The 16,402-nt window shown below is 43.0% G+C and overlaps 1 protein-coding gene and 1 long non-coding RNA gene across 2 annotated transcripts; one reads left to right on the top strand and one right to left on the bottom strand.

Annotated features, from left to right (window-relative positions):
• Nucleotides 1-938: 938 nt before the first annotated feature.
• dhtkd1 (dehydrogenase E1 and transketolase domain containing 1) lies at nt 939-14,607 on the bottom strand. The gene is made up of 17 exons (XM_023955684.1): nt 14,356-14,607; nt 14,047-14,199; nt 11,296-11,507; nt 11,013-11,207; nt 10,646-10,915; nt 10,092-10,263; nt 9,822-10,020; nt 6,428-6,740; nt 6,265-6,349; nt 6,055-6,194; nt 5,818-5,968; nt 5,622-5,728; nt 5,353-5,517; nt 5,183-5,265; nt 4,871-5,037; nt 1,707-1,792; nt 939-1,631 (listed from the first exon to the last, which is right to left on the bottom strand). The coding sequence occupies exons 1-17, from the start codon at nt 14,522-14,524 to the stop codon at nt 1,530-1,532; spliced, it is 2,769 nt and encodes a 922-aa protein (XP_023811452.1). The 5' UTR covers nt 14,525-14,607; the 3' UTR covers nt 939-1,529.
• Nucleotides 14,608-14,618: 11 nt separating this feature from the next.
• Nucleotides 14,619-16,341, top strand: LOC110015238. The gene is made up of 3 exons (XR_002290392.2): nt 14,619-14,732; nt 15,029-15,105; nt 15,208-16,341. It is a non-coding gene; the product is annotated as an uncharacterized LOC110015238 (long non-coding RNA).
• The last annotated feature ends 61 nt before the right edge of the window (nt 16,342-16,402 follow it).

Genomic DNA, 16,402 nt, shown 5'->3' with positions numbered 1-16,402 from the left:
CCTTTCTATGTTTCTTTTGGAGTAATGGCTTCTTCCTGGCAGAGTAGCCTTTCAGCCCATGTCTGTACAGTACCGGTACTCGTTTCACTGTTGATAATGACAGTCTTACCATCTTCAGCCAGCATCTTCACAATCATCTTTTGCATTCATCCTTGGGTTGTTCTGGACAAATCGGACCAAAGTATGTTCATCTATGGGACACAGAACCCGTCTCCTTCCTTGGCGATACGCTGGCTGGACGTTACCATGATGTTTATTCTTGCGTACAATTGTCCTAACAGCTGAACGTCGAACCTCCAGGCATCTGGAAATGGCACCCAAGGATGAACCAGACTTGTGCAAATCTACAATTGTCTTCCTAATAGCTTGACTGATTTCTTTTAACCGTCTCATGTCTTAAAAACAAGATATTCAATGTGCCTTAATATATCCACAGGTGTGTAAACTCAAATTCTATCGATGAACATATCAGAAGCTTCCAAAGACATGACATCATCTGTCGTTTCCCAAATTGTTTAAAGGCATAGTGATCTTGGCGCATGTAAACTTTTCACTTTGATAAAAGTAATTAAAGAAAAACCCTAGTCTCATTATTCTGACATTGAGCAAATATAAATAAATTTATGAATCGCAATTCACCTAAAGCAGGAAAAGTTTACTTTTACTTCAGGTCTGACAGTGAGAGAAAAAAAAAGCTGCATGTTTTTATGTGGTGTATGTAAACTTCTGGTTTCAACTGTATCTGCCCATTTGTTTCATGCAGAAACCTCTGCAGACACATTTGACCAACCTTAACCGGCCCTTTGACCAACCCAAACAATACCATTGACCTAACCCTCACTGCACCTTTGACCTGACCTTTGCCCAAGCCCTGCCCTGTCCGAGCAAAGAGAATATTATAATATTAATATTATATTTACACAGTAAACAAGACGCTCAAACGTGAAAATAGATTTATTATGATCATCTTAAATTACACTAGTATTTTACTATTGTAACTGTTAAAAGTCTTAATTTTTAAGACAAAGTGTTCATTTTCATTCATTCACTGTAAACAATCACAGATATGAAAACTTTAGCCTGTCTTGTGATGTTTTTGTCACACTATGTGGACTGCAGGAGCACATTAAAGTGTTTCTTAAAGCACAGTCTTACAGCTAACACACATGCAGTTATGGTCTCCAGTGCCACAAATGCATTTTCCAGGCTGTAAACATCGTGTTTCTAAGGCCTCCATTAAGGCGCCTGTACCTTCAAATGATTGTACAATTCTAAACTGTCTAACAGGAACTAAGACCTTGATTTTTAAAATACATTAATGCCAAACTAAAATCTAGCTCCAAGAGGACAAACCAAATGACAGCTGTTATTTAATGAGGTTGTCACTGTTGGTTGTGTTTCAGAACCAAAACATCCTCAGAATGTAACTGTGGTTTGTAGCTGCCGTGCAGCAACATGTGCAGCACAGAAAAAAAAAAAAAAAACACACGGAGGAGCTTAAAGTTTTCTGGATGGTTGGTCTGACAGTCTCAGGAAAAAGTAGCATTGAGGATGGCCTCTGTCTGCTGGTGATGGAGGGTCCCGATGCCAACAGCGGGGGCAGGCAGAGCAGGTCGACTCACTAACCGCAGCTGATGACGATAAAGGAGACGGTCAGTTTTAATAAATACAGCTTTGACTGAGGTTTTTTTTTTTTTCGTTCTTACCTTGCAGGCCAGCTGCTTCTCAAACCTCGGAGCCACGAAAGACCAGGGCCCCATGTTCTGTGGTTCCTCCTGACTCCAAATGAACTCTGAGGAGAATCAGGGAACTAAACTTTAATAAAAAAAATGCAGGCTAGTCACAGAAAACAAAACTAGCACAAGTTACTTTAAAATACTGTATTGTTATTTAACAGAACATTCTCAAATCAGAATGCCACAGAGTGTCAAAGTGACACTGAGCATGCTCGGTTAGTTTCAGAAGCACAAATGAAAAGACATTAAAATGAGCATTTTGATGGTGAATATAGTAGATGTCACTTTAATAAACTAATTGGGTTTGTTTACGGGTTGTAGTGACTTGGTTTTCTTGGAGTTAAATTGTCAATAGTTCAATCATCATACACTGAAGTGTTAAACATGAAAATAACAGTCAGAGAAGTTCTGTAAACCTACCAGTGAGAGATGAAACACACCCCAGAACCTACAGAGTCTAAAAGGCTTTTTTTCCTTATGGATCTCATTATAATGCTCCCCTTATAATGCACAGACTCCACTATAAATATGATTTAAGTTATTAAATTTAAAAAAAAGAACATCTTAGCTTTATTTAAACTTGGCAAGCAAGCCTAGTCTGTGAAAGGTTTTACATAAACTTAATAAATAAGACACCTTCAGCATTTCGTGAGACTCAATACTTCAGGAAGAGTTTTTCATGTTTTATTCTTCAGGAAAATAGAATTGTCAGATTGTGTAAATAATGAAAATAGAAAGACACTTTTTTATTTTGAAAAAGCAACATCTATGACGTTGTTCCTCCCTAAAAGCCATCAAGACAGCTAGAGAAGCACCAAAGTGAAAATTCTTGGCCGAAGCCAAATCGTAATTAAAATCCTTGGCCAAATATCGAATAGTGACAGAATATCAAATGAGGATGTTGAGTTTTTCTTTAGCTTTTAAATATTGCAGTAATAGCCTCGAATACTTATTCAAATCAAACAAATGTTTCTTTTATATTGTATCACATCAGTGTGCTGGTGCATTTCATTTCTATAAGACTATGCCATCACACAAAACATGGATCCTTTTCTAATTTGTTCATCCTTTCAAATACTTTGGAAACTGAAGGAGTGTTGGGGTGTGGTGAATGTTTGGGTTGATGAAACCGACTTTTTAGTTCTTTAGCCACTGCAAACTGCAGATCTCATATCGCCAGGGGGACATCCTAGACAGGTCGCCAGTCTGTTGCAGGGCCACAACCACACACACTCACATTCACACCCAGGGGCAATTTAGAGTAACCAATTAACCAATGAAGCATGTTTTTGGACAGTGGGAGGAAGGCGGAATCCCCAGAGAAAACCTACGATTGCACGGGGAGAACATGTAAACGCCACACAGAAAGGTCCCCTGTTTCAGGTCCTCCAGCCGGGACTTGAACCAGGGGCCTTTTTGCTGTGAGGCAAAAGCGCTAACCACTGCACCACCGTGCAGCAATACATCCGGTTGCCAAATATTTTGTGCATCCCTAAAGAGAACCACACAGTGCGCCCTGCTTATATATTTCTGATGGAAAAAGAGAAAAAGAGAAAAGCTCAGCTCCAAAGTCTTGACAGGGATTCTAATGAGTGCATTGCAGGTCTAGTATGGGGTTTGGGTGGGCTGCTATGGGGATGTGTGGGCGCCACAGAAAGCACAGGGCCTCACAATCTTTTCAGCCACCTGTCCTGCTGAGGTGCTTTAATGTCAGTTGCAGCGCTGCAACTGGGATCTTTTCCACCTGAGCTGATAATAACTTCAAAGATTGGATCTACAATTCACAAAAACTGTATTAACACTGTCTGAGTTCATCTCTGCACTTTAGAATAATGGATATAATCATGGGCTAAAAAGCAAAAAAAAAAAAACACAGGGAATTGGTGCCTCTTAGAGTTTTTTTTTTAAATTCTTTAAATGCCAAATCAAAATAACTTCCGAAAAATCTACTGTTTATCCTCTTTATGGATTTATTTCCTCTTCCAAAACAAAAACAGGAAAATTCTTTATTTCTTTTCCCCTTTTGCTTGGGTCCAGGGCTCCAGACTGCGACCAATTGGTCGCATTTTGCGACCAAAATTTGAGAGTGTGCGAGTGAATTTTACATCCAGTCGCACATGTGCGACCAGTAAATTTGCCTCCCCCACCCTCCGTATTTTTTTATACATCAAACGTGGAAGGGGCACGTCAATGATCAATGAAATAATCAATGAGACGCGAGTTGGTATTTTAAATTATTTTAATTAATCCCTTCACTACAAAAACCATCAGGACACATGTCCCATAATGCATTGTTTTGTAGTCTGTAGGGCAGCTTTCAGTCAGTTCAGTTTCCAGCTGTGTCCGGGTAGGTTTGCCCCTTGCTCCCACCCCTTTCTCGCAATATTTTTGTGATGATTGACAGTTGATGTTGGAGCAAAAACAAAAATATATGTCACACACCAGGTGATCTGTGCAGCGTTGAGTTCACCTGGGTGATCTCAAACACACTTATTGTGCATCTTGGCTGTACCTATTTGGTGTCACAAAGATAAATTCCCATCCGTTTTCTTTACTTATTTGTACTGTCATGACAGCGATGGTCCTGTCAGTTTACCTCGTTGTTGCATCTTCAAAAGTGCAGAATAAAATGTGACACTGAATTTGAAACAGCACATTGTAATTTCTGCATCTATTATTAAAGTATTTATTAGTAATACAGTGGAAATTAGTGGATTTGGTTAGCATGTTGATTTACGGGATGCGCCCCTAAATTTTCTGGTTGTGCCCCTAAAATTTTCCGTTAGGGGCCACTGTGCTCCTGGTGAAAAAAGTTAGTCTGGAGCCCTGTGTGGGTCACAGTGGCTCGCCTGTTCCATCATGTGACAAAAGGGAAACTGACAAAAAAAAATGAGGCCGAGGCCGCGCGAAAAACGGGAAGAGGAACTTTGGACACAAAGAGACAGCAGACATCACACTGACATCATGAGCCAGTTTTATGCCCCCGCACAGCAAGATGGCATCCACAGCTTCCACAAGAGGAAAGCCTTTGTCATAAAGTTTGGTTTTTTTACAGAGGGAAAGGCAGGCCAACTTTAGAACATCAGAAAGCTGTAGAGCAGCACTGAGGAGGATGCTGGGTAGGATTAAACTACCTTTGGCGTTGGTGTATTTTTTCAGTTCCTGTTGCAAAGCTTCCAAAGGAAATGGACACAGCTCCTCCACACGGATCAGCGCTGTGTTCTGGTTGGCTGCAGAGGAGTCTCTCTGCTTCAGCAGAGCGTAGTAATGCTTTCCAGAGCACAGCACCACCTTCTGGACACTGAGAGAAATGACACCTATGAGATGGTTTCACAAAGCTGCACCATCTCAATTAAATTAAATGTCAATCATTCCAAAACTAAAAAAAAAAAAAGAGAGAGAGAAATATAGATATTTCCAACTTAAGGGCCAGATATCTCAAGCACCTGTCAGCTGAAACCGAAGAGTCTCCCAGCACGGGTCTGAAGCAGGTTCCTGGTGCCAATTCAGCCAGACTGGACACTGCCCCCTGAAAGAACAGCAGGTGTGAATGGAAAATATTGAGGGAGGATTGAGTTGTCGAACGCGTCTGGGCTCTGATGTCTGTATCACATACAGAAAATCGCAGCAGCGTCTTGGGCCCCACCACGATGAGGGGTTTGCGGAAGTTTCGGATCATCTGTCTCCTCAGCAGGTGGAAGTACTGAGCGGGTGTGGTGGGGTTCACCACAGCCATGTTCACACAGTCGCTGTCCACACCCTCCTCTTTGCTGTCGCACAGCTGGACGCAAGACAATCCTGATCAGGGTTTGATCTATGACAAGCTCAACACTTACTTTAAAAGATCAATGAACGCCGTTATACTGCCCCCCCCTCCCAACAGACCTGGAGGAAGCGCTCCATGCGACAGGACGAGTGCTCGGGTCCGGCTCCGTCGTAACCATGAGGCAGCAGAATCACCATCCCACACTGCAGCAGCCACTTGGCTTCACCTGCAACAGTCCCACATCCAAACATGGCAATAATTGAGAGACGGGGGGGAAGAAAAAACCTCTTTGGCCTCAAGGCATTAGACGTTCACCTCCTGAGATGAAGGTGTCAAAGATGATCTGCGCTCCATTGAAGAAGTCTCCAAACTGAGCCTCCCAGATGGGCAGGAGCTTCGGCTGAGCAATGCTCATGCCATACTCGAACCCCAACACCGCCTCCTCAGACAGTGGGCTGTTGCACACCTAAGAACATCCCAACACAATCTGGATTATGAGGAGGTCTTAAATGACATCCAGGTGGATGGTTTTTACAGATCTATTTGCGTTACCTCCAGATACCCCGTCTGCTGGGGGCTGATGTGGTTGAGGGGGATGTACGTGTCATTTGTGTCTTGGCACACAACCATTGCATGTCGCTGACTGAAGGTTCCTCTCCCAACGTCCTGTCCACTGATCCGAATATTGAAACCTGCAACAAGGTGTTGAGGTTCACAGGAAACCTCTACAAAGAACCCGGGCGGGTATGAAGGAGCACAGACCTTGGCAGAGAAGGGATCCAAAAGCCAGCGCCTCCGCTGTGGACCAGTCCAGCTTGGTTCCTTCCTCTAGCTTTTGCAGTCGAGCCTGAGCTCACCAAACAAAGAGAAGAACCTTAAGCTGCAGAAACCTGGGAGCATCTGACAAAAACCGCAGAAGCAGCACCTGCACGTGGGTTTTCACCAGGTGGCTGTGCATCTGGATGTGCTCGGCAATGTCCACAGATTTGGCTCCGACAAACTGCAACAGAGGAACAGGGACTCCCGTGTCCCAGGTGGTCACTTTGGCTTGTGGCTCCACAAGATCGCCCCAGCGTCCCTGTAGGTTGGTGGGCGGCGGGCTGTAGAGGGTCATGTTGGACAGCTTGTCGTTGAGCATGCCGTAGTATCTGGATTTGATCTGGTCTCGCTCGGCCTCGGACATCTGGCCCTCTGAAATCAGCTGCTCTGAGTAGGAGTCGGGGATGCTCTTCCGGGATCTGAAAGTGTCGAAAAAGCAAATGATTTAGCGCCAAAGTAAGGATGGAATTTAGCGCTTAGGTCAGGAGAGTTCCACTGAAGAAACCTGAAACTGGAGTCCAACTTCCCCATTAAACCATAAACCTATAGGAGGTCTGAATGAACCTCACTTAAAAACTTGCATAGCAACATGTGAACAGGAGTTTGGAATTGTGAATATCCGCGTGTTTATATAGACCTTTCATTGAAAGTGGTCGTTTGAATGCTTGTGTACGCATTTTGCATACTGTTGAGCAACAGCTGTAAAGAGCAGGGCTGTAACCATGATCGAACGAAGCGGGTATTTGCAATCTGTTCCAGGAAAAATTAGAACAAATATTTGCGATGTCCGAGATAGCTGATGCTGTGTTTGCAACCTTTATAAAATATAGCATACCGTACTGTCACGACTATAGGCCGCACTTAAAAGACTTGCATTTTCACATTTTCTCCCAAATGTACGGTGGGCCCTATGGTGCGGTGTGCCTAATGTGTTGTTGTGTGACTTAGAGGACGTAGGAGAGGACAGCATGAGAACTGTAAGGAGGGAAGTGAGGACTATGTATGTGCATTATGCAGAACAACATGGTTTTGGAACCTCTGAAAATGCCGCCTTCAAAGAGACACACTTATGAAGCACAGCTGAAACTGCAAGCTGTCACACTTTTACTAAGACTGGGAGGCAGCGCCGGGCGAGTGACGCCTCAATTTGGGAATGGATTGTAGATGCTTGGGCTACTGTGTATGAGTGTGTGTGATAAAACCGGTGTGTCTGAGCTTGCGTGGTGCAGGAAGGGAGGGGGGGAGTGTCCACACACGCAGTCAGTCGTCGTTTTGGAGTTGAGAAAAGTAATAAAGTAAGTTCCTCTAAAACACGTGTCAAACCCAAGGCCCGCGGGCCAAATGTGGCCCGCCATGTCATTTTATGTGGCCCGCGAGAGCATCAAAGTTTGTCATTTCTTAAAATAAAAAATAGGTGTGTATTTATTCATATTTGGGGGGAATTGGACTTAAAATATCGGATTGGGCAACTAGACATTAGTGCTTAAAGACTGTCCGTATAACCTAACCTGACAGAATCAAATCTAAAAGGATTTATGCTAGAGTAACAAGTAAATATGTGTTGTCTATGCAACTGTATTTATCAATTAAAAAAATTATAATAAATAAATAAATGAGTTATTTAACATTAAGGAGTACTTACATTTATTTGTCATAACGTTTAGTTACATGTAGAAGTTATATCTGGCCCTTTGTGGATAACCACTATACTGATGTGGCCCTCTGTGAAAATTCAATCTAATTCAATTCAATTCAATTCAATTTTATTTGTTTAGCCCAAATTCACAACAAAAAGTTGAACATAAAATCAAAAGGATCATGAATACACTCATGAACTAACTCTTCTTTCTCTTTCGGCTTTACCCATCAGGGGTCGCCACAGCGAAACAACCTCTCCGTCGAGGATGAGTCGCATGATTACCTTGGCAATGTTTTTACGCCGGATGCCCTTCCTGACGTAACCCTCTCAATTTAACCGGGCTTGGGACCGGCACAGAAGCAGAGAAGGGAACGGACGGAAGGCGCCGCAAACCAGCACGAGCTAAACCGGCTCCTACTATAATAAACAAACTAAACAGACAAAACTGAACGGTCATCCCTACCCTTAGACCCCCCTTCGCGGTAAGGAAAAACTCCTAAAAACAGATTCAGAAAACAACGAATAAACCTCAGGGGTGCCCACATGAAGGAGGGATCCTCCCCCAGGACAGACAGGCCATTTACCACAACATTTAGAGAAGAATTAACTTATCTAACTCTACAACTACATATTTAAAGTCCACCAGACGAGCTTCATCCAGCCGGAGTTTGGGGGACAGTCGGGGGTGCGAGTCGAGCCGGAAACAGGATCCACAGCCAGGTGTAGGATCAGGAGCAGAAAATGAGTTTGACACCCCTGCTCTAAAAGAACTGAGACTGGTTCTTTGGCTTAACACGCTCTGGAGGTTCTGAGGGTCCAAACAAGGGGGGTGAACCCCGGAGGAAGATCAACCTTTAGCCTCTGTGAGAAGATCTCCTCTGCCTCCTCCGACCACGGTCAGAGAACAAAGCAGGAAAGGTTCAGCACATGTCCGCTTGCACTGTTTTTCGAGCTTTTGCAAAAGCCGGCGTGCTTAATGAGGAGCCGCACCCCAACGAGACGAATCTGACAAAGACGAACGGGAAGCTGGCGTGTTTGATAGAATTTAGCCCGGCTGTTCATTTCAGATACAGAAGATGAGGACTTTTGGATGCTGATTGATGACTGAAAAAATCCAACTCAGTCTTGCTCCCGCTGCCTTTTTAAAAACACACACTAGAATGCATGATTTACTGGTATGCTTTAAAATGCCTGCACCTTAAAAGCCGGTGCGCCTTTTGTATGTGTTAAATACAGAAAAAGCACCCTTAACTGAAACTGCACCCTATGGTCATGAAAATAGTCAAAATTACACTTTAGGTGATGTAATTATCAGTCTGAAATGCGCAATAATGTTGGACTAAAAAAAATGTAACCAAAAGTCAAGAAATCTTCAGGGTAAAGTGTTTGTGAAGGTCCTTATTGTCAAAGTGAAACTATGAAACTACTTTATACATAAAAACAATTAGACTGAAGTTCAGTTTACAAAATTAAGAAAAAAAACAATAATGTTTTAATCATAGTTGACATTTCAAACAAAAATGTAATAATATGAAATTGAAGATATTACAAAAATCTTGAAAACTTAACTTCGCGTTGCACATTGGGGTCCGTACACTGCCTCCTGTGGTTTTCAATGGAACTGCAACATTTGGCATTTCCAGGTTTGAATCCAATTTGAGGACAGAAGTCAGGGGCTCCAAAGAGATAAATACTCAAAATACGTCAGAAAAATACGTATTATAGTTGGTAAAAATTATCCATTAATTTTCCAACCTCCTTTAGGGATCATGGAGTTGCTGGAGCCTATCCCAGCTGCGGGAAGGCGAGGCACTCCCTGGACAAAAGTTGGTAGTAGCATCATTAAAGGAGTGGAACTAACCGAATGATCTTGTACATGGCCGGGTTGGTGAAGAAAGGCTCATCCAGCTCATTGTGGCCCCACTGACGGTAGCAGATCAGGTCCAGGATGACGTCCTTCCTGTAGCGCCGCTGGTAGTCCACAGCCAGCCGAGTGGCTCGCAGCACCTCCTCTGCGTGGTCACCGTTGACGTGGATCACGGCACAGTTCACCATCTTTCCTGCACCAGTCAAAGACTCCGGGTTCAAACACGAACGGATCCAGCAGAGGCGACTGAAGAGCTGCACGTACCAACATCACTGCAGTACAAAGAGGACCTCCCCCTGTCTGATGGAGTGGTATAACCCACTTGGTTGTTCACTATGAGGTGTATGCTTCCTCCGACTCTATAGTGAGGAAGGTTCGAGAGGGTAAGAGTCTCCGGAACAATCCCCTGACCCGTAAAAGACCCATCACCGTGGACCTGTGCAGAGGATGAAAGAAAACCTCACAACACAAACTAGAGGAAGTGACATCCTGATTTTGATGGAACAGGTGTTTGTTTTTCCCAAAAATAGCGATTTTCCTGGTAGAAAAATGCAGTTAAATGTTAGAATCAGTTTCCCAGCCGAGGAGGAAGGAGATTTATTGTTAAACCAAATCGCTGAGAACATATAAAGAACATCGACTGTATATTAGAACTGGACTGAGTGACAGACGGGCCGGTACGGGCACTCAAAGGATTTTTACGTTTTGTAGATTTCACTATTTAAAAGGTGGAGGGCCTGCTTGTTTCTATTTGAGGTCCTTTTAGTTCTGCACATCTGGCAACAAAACTGATTTCATTAAAAGTTTGGTCAGAGCACCTGCAGACAGACGACCTGGTCTCCTGGCTGGGCGTCGTCTTCAGGTGAATAGTCTCCTTCTTTTCTGAGCTGCTGCCTGGCTCTGGTTTTCCCCTGAGCCACGGGGTTGATGGCCTCCAGATGAGACGGGTTGGGTAGCATGGTAACGTGAAGCGGGCGCTCTGCTCCGAAATCCAACTCCACCGAGGAGGTGAGATGGGAGAGGACGTCCCCGATGGCCGGCGAGGTCTCAGGAAACTCGCTGAGGCCACGCATCTTTCTGAACATGAGCTAAAGAGTAAAATGGACTTAAAGAAACAGCTTCCTTTGCTTTTAGCAACTGATTTCAACGTAAATAATTCAAACGTATGAACTGCTGCCGTCTGACCTCTGGCGGGAACCTCAGCAGGCCTGTCAGCAGGTTGAGTCGGCCTCTGTGAGGCATGCCCAGGACAACGTCTGTGACTCCGCTTTTAGCTGCCTGCTGGAAAAGTTCGTGAAAAAACCCCATCATGCTCTCTGCTCCTTCTCCTCCGTAGCGCTTCACAGTGGCAAACTTGGTGGCCAAAAAGTGGTCAAATTCCTGCAGATGAAGTTTGCTTCATTAAAACTGATGCTTCCTTCGATTTTTTTTTTTTTTTTTTTGGTTCTTCAAAGGAATAATTTGGTACCTGAGACTCGAGCATGATCTTGGCCAGCTGCCGCCTCTCCTCTGGACTAAAGGTCATGCTCTTGAGCTCCTCAAAGCGATCTGAGAACCACTCCTTCTCCTCCAGGCTGCTCAGCTGGCCGGTCTCCACCGACATGGGACCACAGTACGCCTTCTCCAGGTAGGCCCGCACCTCCTCCGCTAAAGCCTGAGACTTTCCAAAGTGCCGCAGACCTTTGGAGGCAAACTGGATGAGTTCACCACACCTTTGGCTCAACAAGTCATGATGATCGGATGCACAGTCCAAAATCAATCTAACATCCACTCGTTTTTACTATTTTCAATCCAAACTGGTTTTCACCATATGAATGGTGTCAAGTGAAAATGTTTAACGGTTGCATTAAAGGAACTTTATCAATCAAAACCAACTTTATCAGAGCTTTTGCGGTGTATTTTATTGTTCATTCCTCAATATAAATGACTTTCAAAGCAGTATTTTGATCCATTCACACATTTCTGAGTATTCCTCTAAAACCCAGCCCCTCCCAACCCACGAAAACGAGGGTTCTCACATTGTGATGTCACAAAGTGAGGAACAGCCCCTTCCAGGAAGAGTCTGTGCTGCCAGCACCGCCCCCAGGCTAACACACACACACACACACACCCACACACACACACACACACACACTTTCCAAGTAAAGGTGGCGGTGATCAGCAAAAAACGCTTTCATTTTATAAGCACACTATGCAGATCCATCTTTCCAAAAGTTCGCATGTTGTTTGTTTTTGTGGGCGAAACGGAGACACGCTGCCGAGGTCGACTCTCTGTCATGAAATGGGCGGCGCTCACACGGAGCACAAGGCGGAGCCTCAGAGATCGAGTAAAATGCCACAAAAACAAGTAGAAAACACTAAAAAACACCATTTTCATCAGAGTGGATTTTCCACCACCATTCTGGGTTGATTAGCAGGAAAAGCTGCTTTCTGTTTTCTGTCCTTATGGTCCCAACTTTGCTTCTGCATTTGGAGTTTGTGTAGTTCGGTAAACATTAATCAGCAGAGATGCATAAAGAATCCAAAAATGACTCAACGTAAAAAAATGAAAAAACAGGAGGTGAAGTAATGCTACAAGTACAGAGTAACAGTTGAAACATCTCACTCACTGATTGTTTAAAAAAATTAAAGAGAAAACAGAGGAATAATCAACAAATGTAAGGTATTTCAGGAAACCCACTCTGATAAAACAGTTGTTGGTGTTTTTTAACATGTTCTTCTGGCATTTTTCTCATGATGGAGGACATTTATTAAGAACATTAAACTCAATATTACATTTCTGAGTGTTTCTTCATTCAGATTGTTGTGAATCAGGAGCAGAGAAAAATGCAGCTGGAGAAAGAGTTTATTTGTGATGCAGAAAATACAACAGCAGGCTCCCCCCTCTGCTCCATTCTGATCAGGGTCGGCCGATATATTGGTGCCAGTATCGATATCGGACGATATTTGCATAATTTGACTTTATCTGTATCGGTCTGAGATTTAAAAAAAATCTACTGATATTCTTATGACAGTTTTAAGAAACACTTATTTTTAAAATGTATACTTGTTCCTAATAGATTGGGAAGCTGATGTTTACAGTCATAGTCAGTAATTGACTGTTTTGAGGTAAATGTTATTTTTGATAGGGATACATGTTCTTCCTATACATCCCTGGCAATGGGGAGCTTATGGTTTACAGTTATGTCTAATAGTCAATAAATGTTTACAGATATATTTATATGAAAGTTTTAAAGTGAAACTTGTTCCTTTGAGATCCTTTGCTGTTTGTTAAAAGGTCAAGTACAATGTGAACGTCCAGTAAAAGACAAGTTGTGCATTTCTAATACAGAAACAAAAAGGAAATCTACATTTGTGTTGCTGTAGACACTGAAGTATTTGTGTCTGCAAATATTGGCTATCGGCCACAGTTGCAGGGGAAATATCGGCCCATCCCAAATTCTGATGAATCTACTTGTAGATGACGAGATCCATGTGCGTCTTCATTTTCCTCGTCTGAGCTGGCACCTGGCTAAAAACTGTACAGCTGGAAAGCTCCAATACTGCTCACAATTTCTGTTGCACGGGTAATGTTAGGTTGGGCTGTAAGCTAGCAGGAGAGTGTGAACAGATGTGACAGGAAGGGGGGGTGCTCACCCTTCACCAATAGTACCACCCACAACTCGGAGGTTCATTTTTGATGAACTCCTGCAGAAACGATGTCCTAGAAAACGACACTTTTATGCCGATTTGGACTAAAAATGATCATAATTAAAAGACCAGTGGGAACGTTTTTAGAATGGATCAAAAGGTGATCGGAGAGGGACTTTAAAGGGAGAAAATACGAACATAAACAATTTACAAAACATGGCACTTGGAATATTTTCTGGGAACCGATTTCCTCTTAGTTAGTTAGAAAGTTATAAGGGAAAACTAGTAAAACCTGACAGAAATGTGTAGTTATGCTTTGATTATTACATCGCCATTCAATTATCTACCAACACTGATTATTTGCATCCCTAAAATCTATGTTTGTTTATAAAATATATATTTTTTTCTATTTATAGCCAATAGTGGAAAATAAAGATTATCCTACTTTTGTTTATTAACCTACTCAAGTAAAGGTACGGGTATGTACTGCTAGGAGTATGTTTTTTTTACTAAAAGTTCCTTAGGTGTAAGTTGTCAGTACCCATCTGTGATGTCATGGAAGCGCGTGCGTGCGTGTGTTCCTTCTTACCGGAGGTTTGGAGTGTCCCCGTCACGCTGTCGGTCAGCATGTTGATCTCCGGGACCGTGTCAGCCACGGGCTTGTCGGGCAGTAAGGGGTTAATTTTCGCTGCTTTGTGTCCGTGTGTTCGGTACGCCTCCACCAGCCGAGCGAGCCCATGATCTGAGCACAAACGTTCACAGGAACTTCAGCGAGCGCGCGGATCAATGGAACTAGATTTGAACTTCTAAGGGGCACGCGGCGCAGCCCTCGCTGTCATTCGCGTTAACCAGCACGCGCTGCTAGCGGCTCCATGCTGTCACTTAACCCTTCACTGACCTTGGTTGAGCGCGGAGAGGCGCTCGCGGAGCGGCTCCGAGTCCCCGCCGGTCCGCTTCGGCCGGTATCCGTACACCCCCCTCTCGGTGTGATAAGCGCAGGCGAAAGCGTTTCGAGCCACGCGCGGGGGTATTCTGCACAGCGAGGCTTTCAGAAGCACGGCGGACATGTTGGAGCGGCAAACCCTTTAATCTCGCATGTGACCGCGGGAGTGAGCAGCCGAGGACGGCGGCCATACTGCCGTTGGGGGAGGGGCGTGGAGGGAGGAATTGCCGCATCGACAGCTGATTGGTTGATGCTTTTAAGAGTACAATAACAAGAACGGGCGTTCCAAGAAATATTTCTTTTAAATAATTCATATCCAATAACAAAACCCGGTGAGTTTTTTATTCTTCTGGTGTTTTTTTTTTTAGAAAAGAGACATACTTTCGCCTGATTTGTTGTCACAAGCTGGTGGATGTATGTCACAGTTAAATTCAGCAAAGCAATGTGTTTATTAGAATGTTTTTATGATAACTCTTGGCAATACATGTTTTTCATGGTGCCAAATCTGTAGAGGTTATGAGATAAAACTTAACATTTTGTCTTCTGATGCCACAAGCTATTTTTATGTTGCCATCGAATGTCATGTAGAGATTTTGTTTTCCTCCACATACTGATAAACGGGTACCAGCTGGACAAAGAACAGCATTCCATCCAACATCAGGGTGTGATCAGTGGGAGGAAGGGATGTCACGGTGCTGCGCCAGAGTATGTTTTTTCTAAAGCTAGAGGGAAGATATAAATTAAAATAGGAGATCTGGTAAAATATGAAGTCCAGGCACTGCTCAAACCACACTTTCTATTTTGCAGCACTTCCTGTCCTGCTTCCTCCTGTTTGGTGGGTTCAGGTGTCTCTACTTCCAACTGGCTGAACTCACCTGATGGCGTTAATAGGGGTTAATTTGGGACGTTTTGTCAACACTGAATTTAACAAAGCACACCAAAAGCAAATAAAGATTTTTTTTTATTTGGTAAAGGTTTGTCAACATTTCTATCATTATTATTGGGAGGGAACAGTTTAGCTTGATTTGAACTCCTGGGAAGTCTTCCAGTCACCATCGGTGGAAATGAGCTCCTTTGAACGGACCTGCAAAGGCTTCCAAGATCACCTGCAGTCTTCAGCACACAGATTATCCCTGCAGCATCCAGAACATTTTTATAGATTTTCAAAGATGATGTAAACTTTCCTATTGTTCTTTTAGCCCAAGCTCATTTTCTTTGTGCTTAAAATTTTACCATCTTTTATCCCCTCATTATTGCAGAAACAAACCAGGCCCACAAGGTGATGCTGTGACTCCAGTGCTGGAGTTTGGATGGTTTTCCACAGAAAATAAATGATATTCTGCCTTTCTTTAACCATCCCAATGACTTGCTTCCAGCCCCCCACAAACACTATAATAAAAGACATGTCTGCATTATTATTTAGTACACAGTTCACAGAAAACATCCTGATCACTTATCAAATTCATATAAATATGTTCTCATCTCAACAAAGAAAACTCTTCAAAATATCTCCTTTGGTTTCCAACATGACTCTTCCTGCAACATCTGCTCTGTTTCACACAGATGTTTCTGCAGTTAATCCAGCGGACTTTTGTTTAATGCTGTATTTAAAGTTTTATAAAGTATGAATTATTGAGAGTTTGAAAATTAGGTTAACTGCAAAAACAGAAAAATAATTTTTGTAATTAAGGAGAATTATTTTGTAAAAAGGTTCAACTTGAGGGCAGGAATTGAGTCTAAATTTATTAAAACTACATGGAAATGACCTCATTTAACTCTTTTACCAACAAACTCACATTGAACCATATCAACCTTTAAAGTATGATTTATTTCCCTCCATGTTTGTATTGACCGGCTCTATTTTGAAAGTTTTTTGAAAAACCTAGTTCCTGGCAATTCAGAACCTTCCAGATGTTTTTTTTCTAAAGACTATATTGCAAAAAGACGCCAAACAAAGACACATGGGGGGTGGGGGGTCTGTAAATCGTGTTTACAACACTGG

The sequence above is a fragment of the Oryzias latipes genome, chromosome 6 (assembly GCF_002234675.1).
Source record: "Oryzias latipes chromosome 6, ASM223467v1".
Taxonomy (NCBI): Eukaryota; Metazoa; Chordata; class Actinopteri; order Beloniformes; family Adrianichthyidae; genus Oryzias; species Oryzias latipes.
This window is presented reverse-complemented; position numbering and strand designations above follow the sequence as displayed.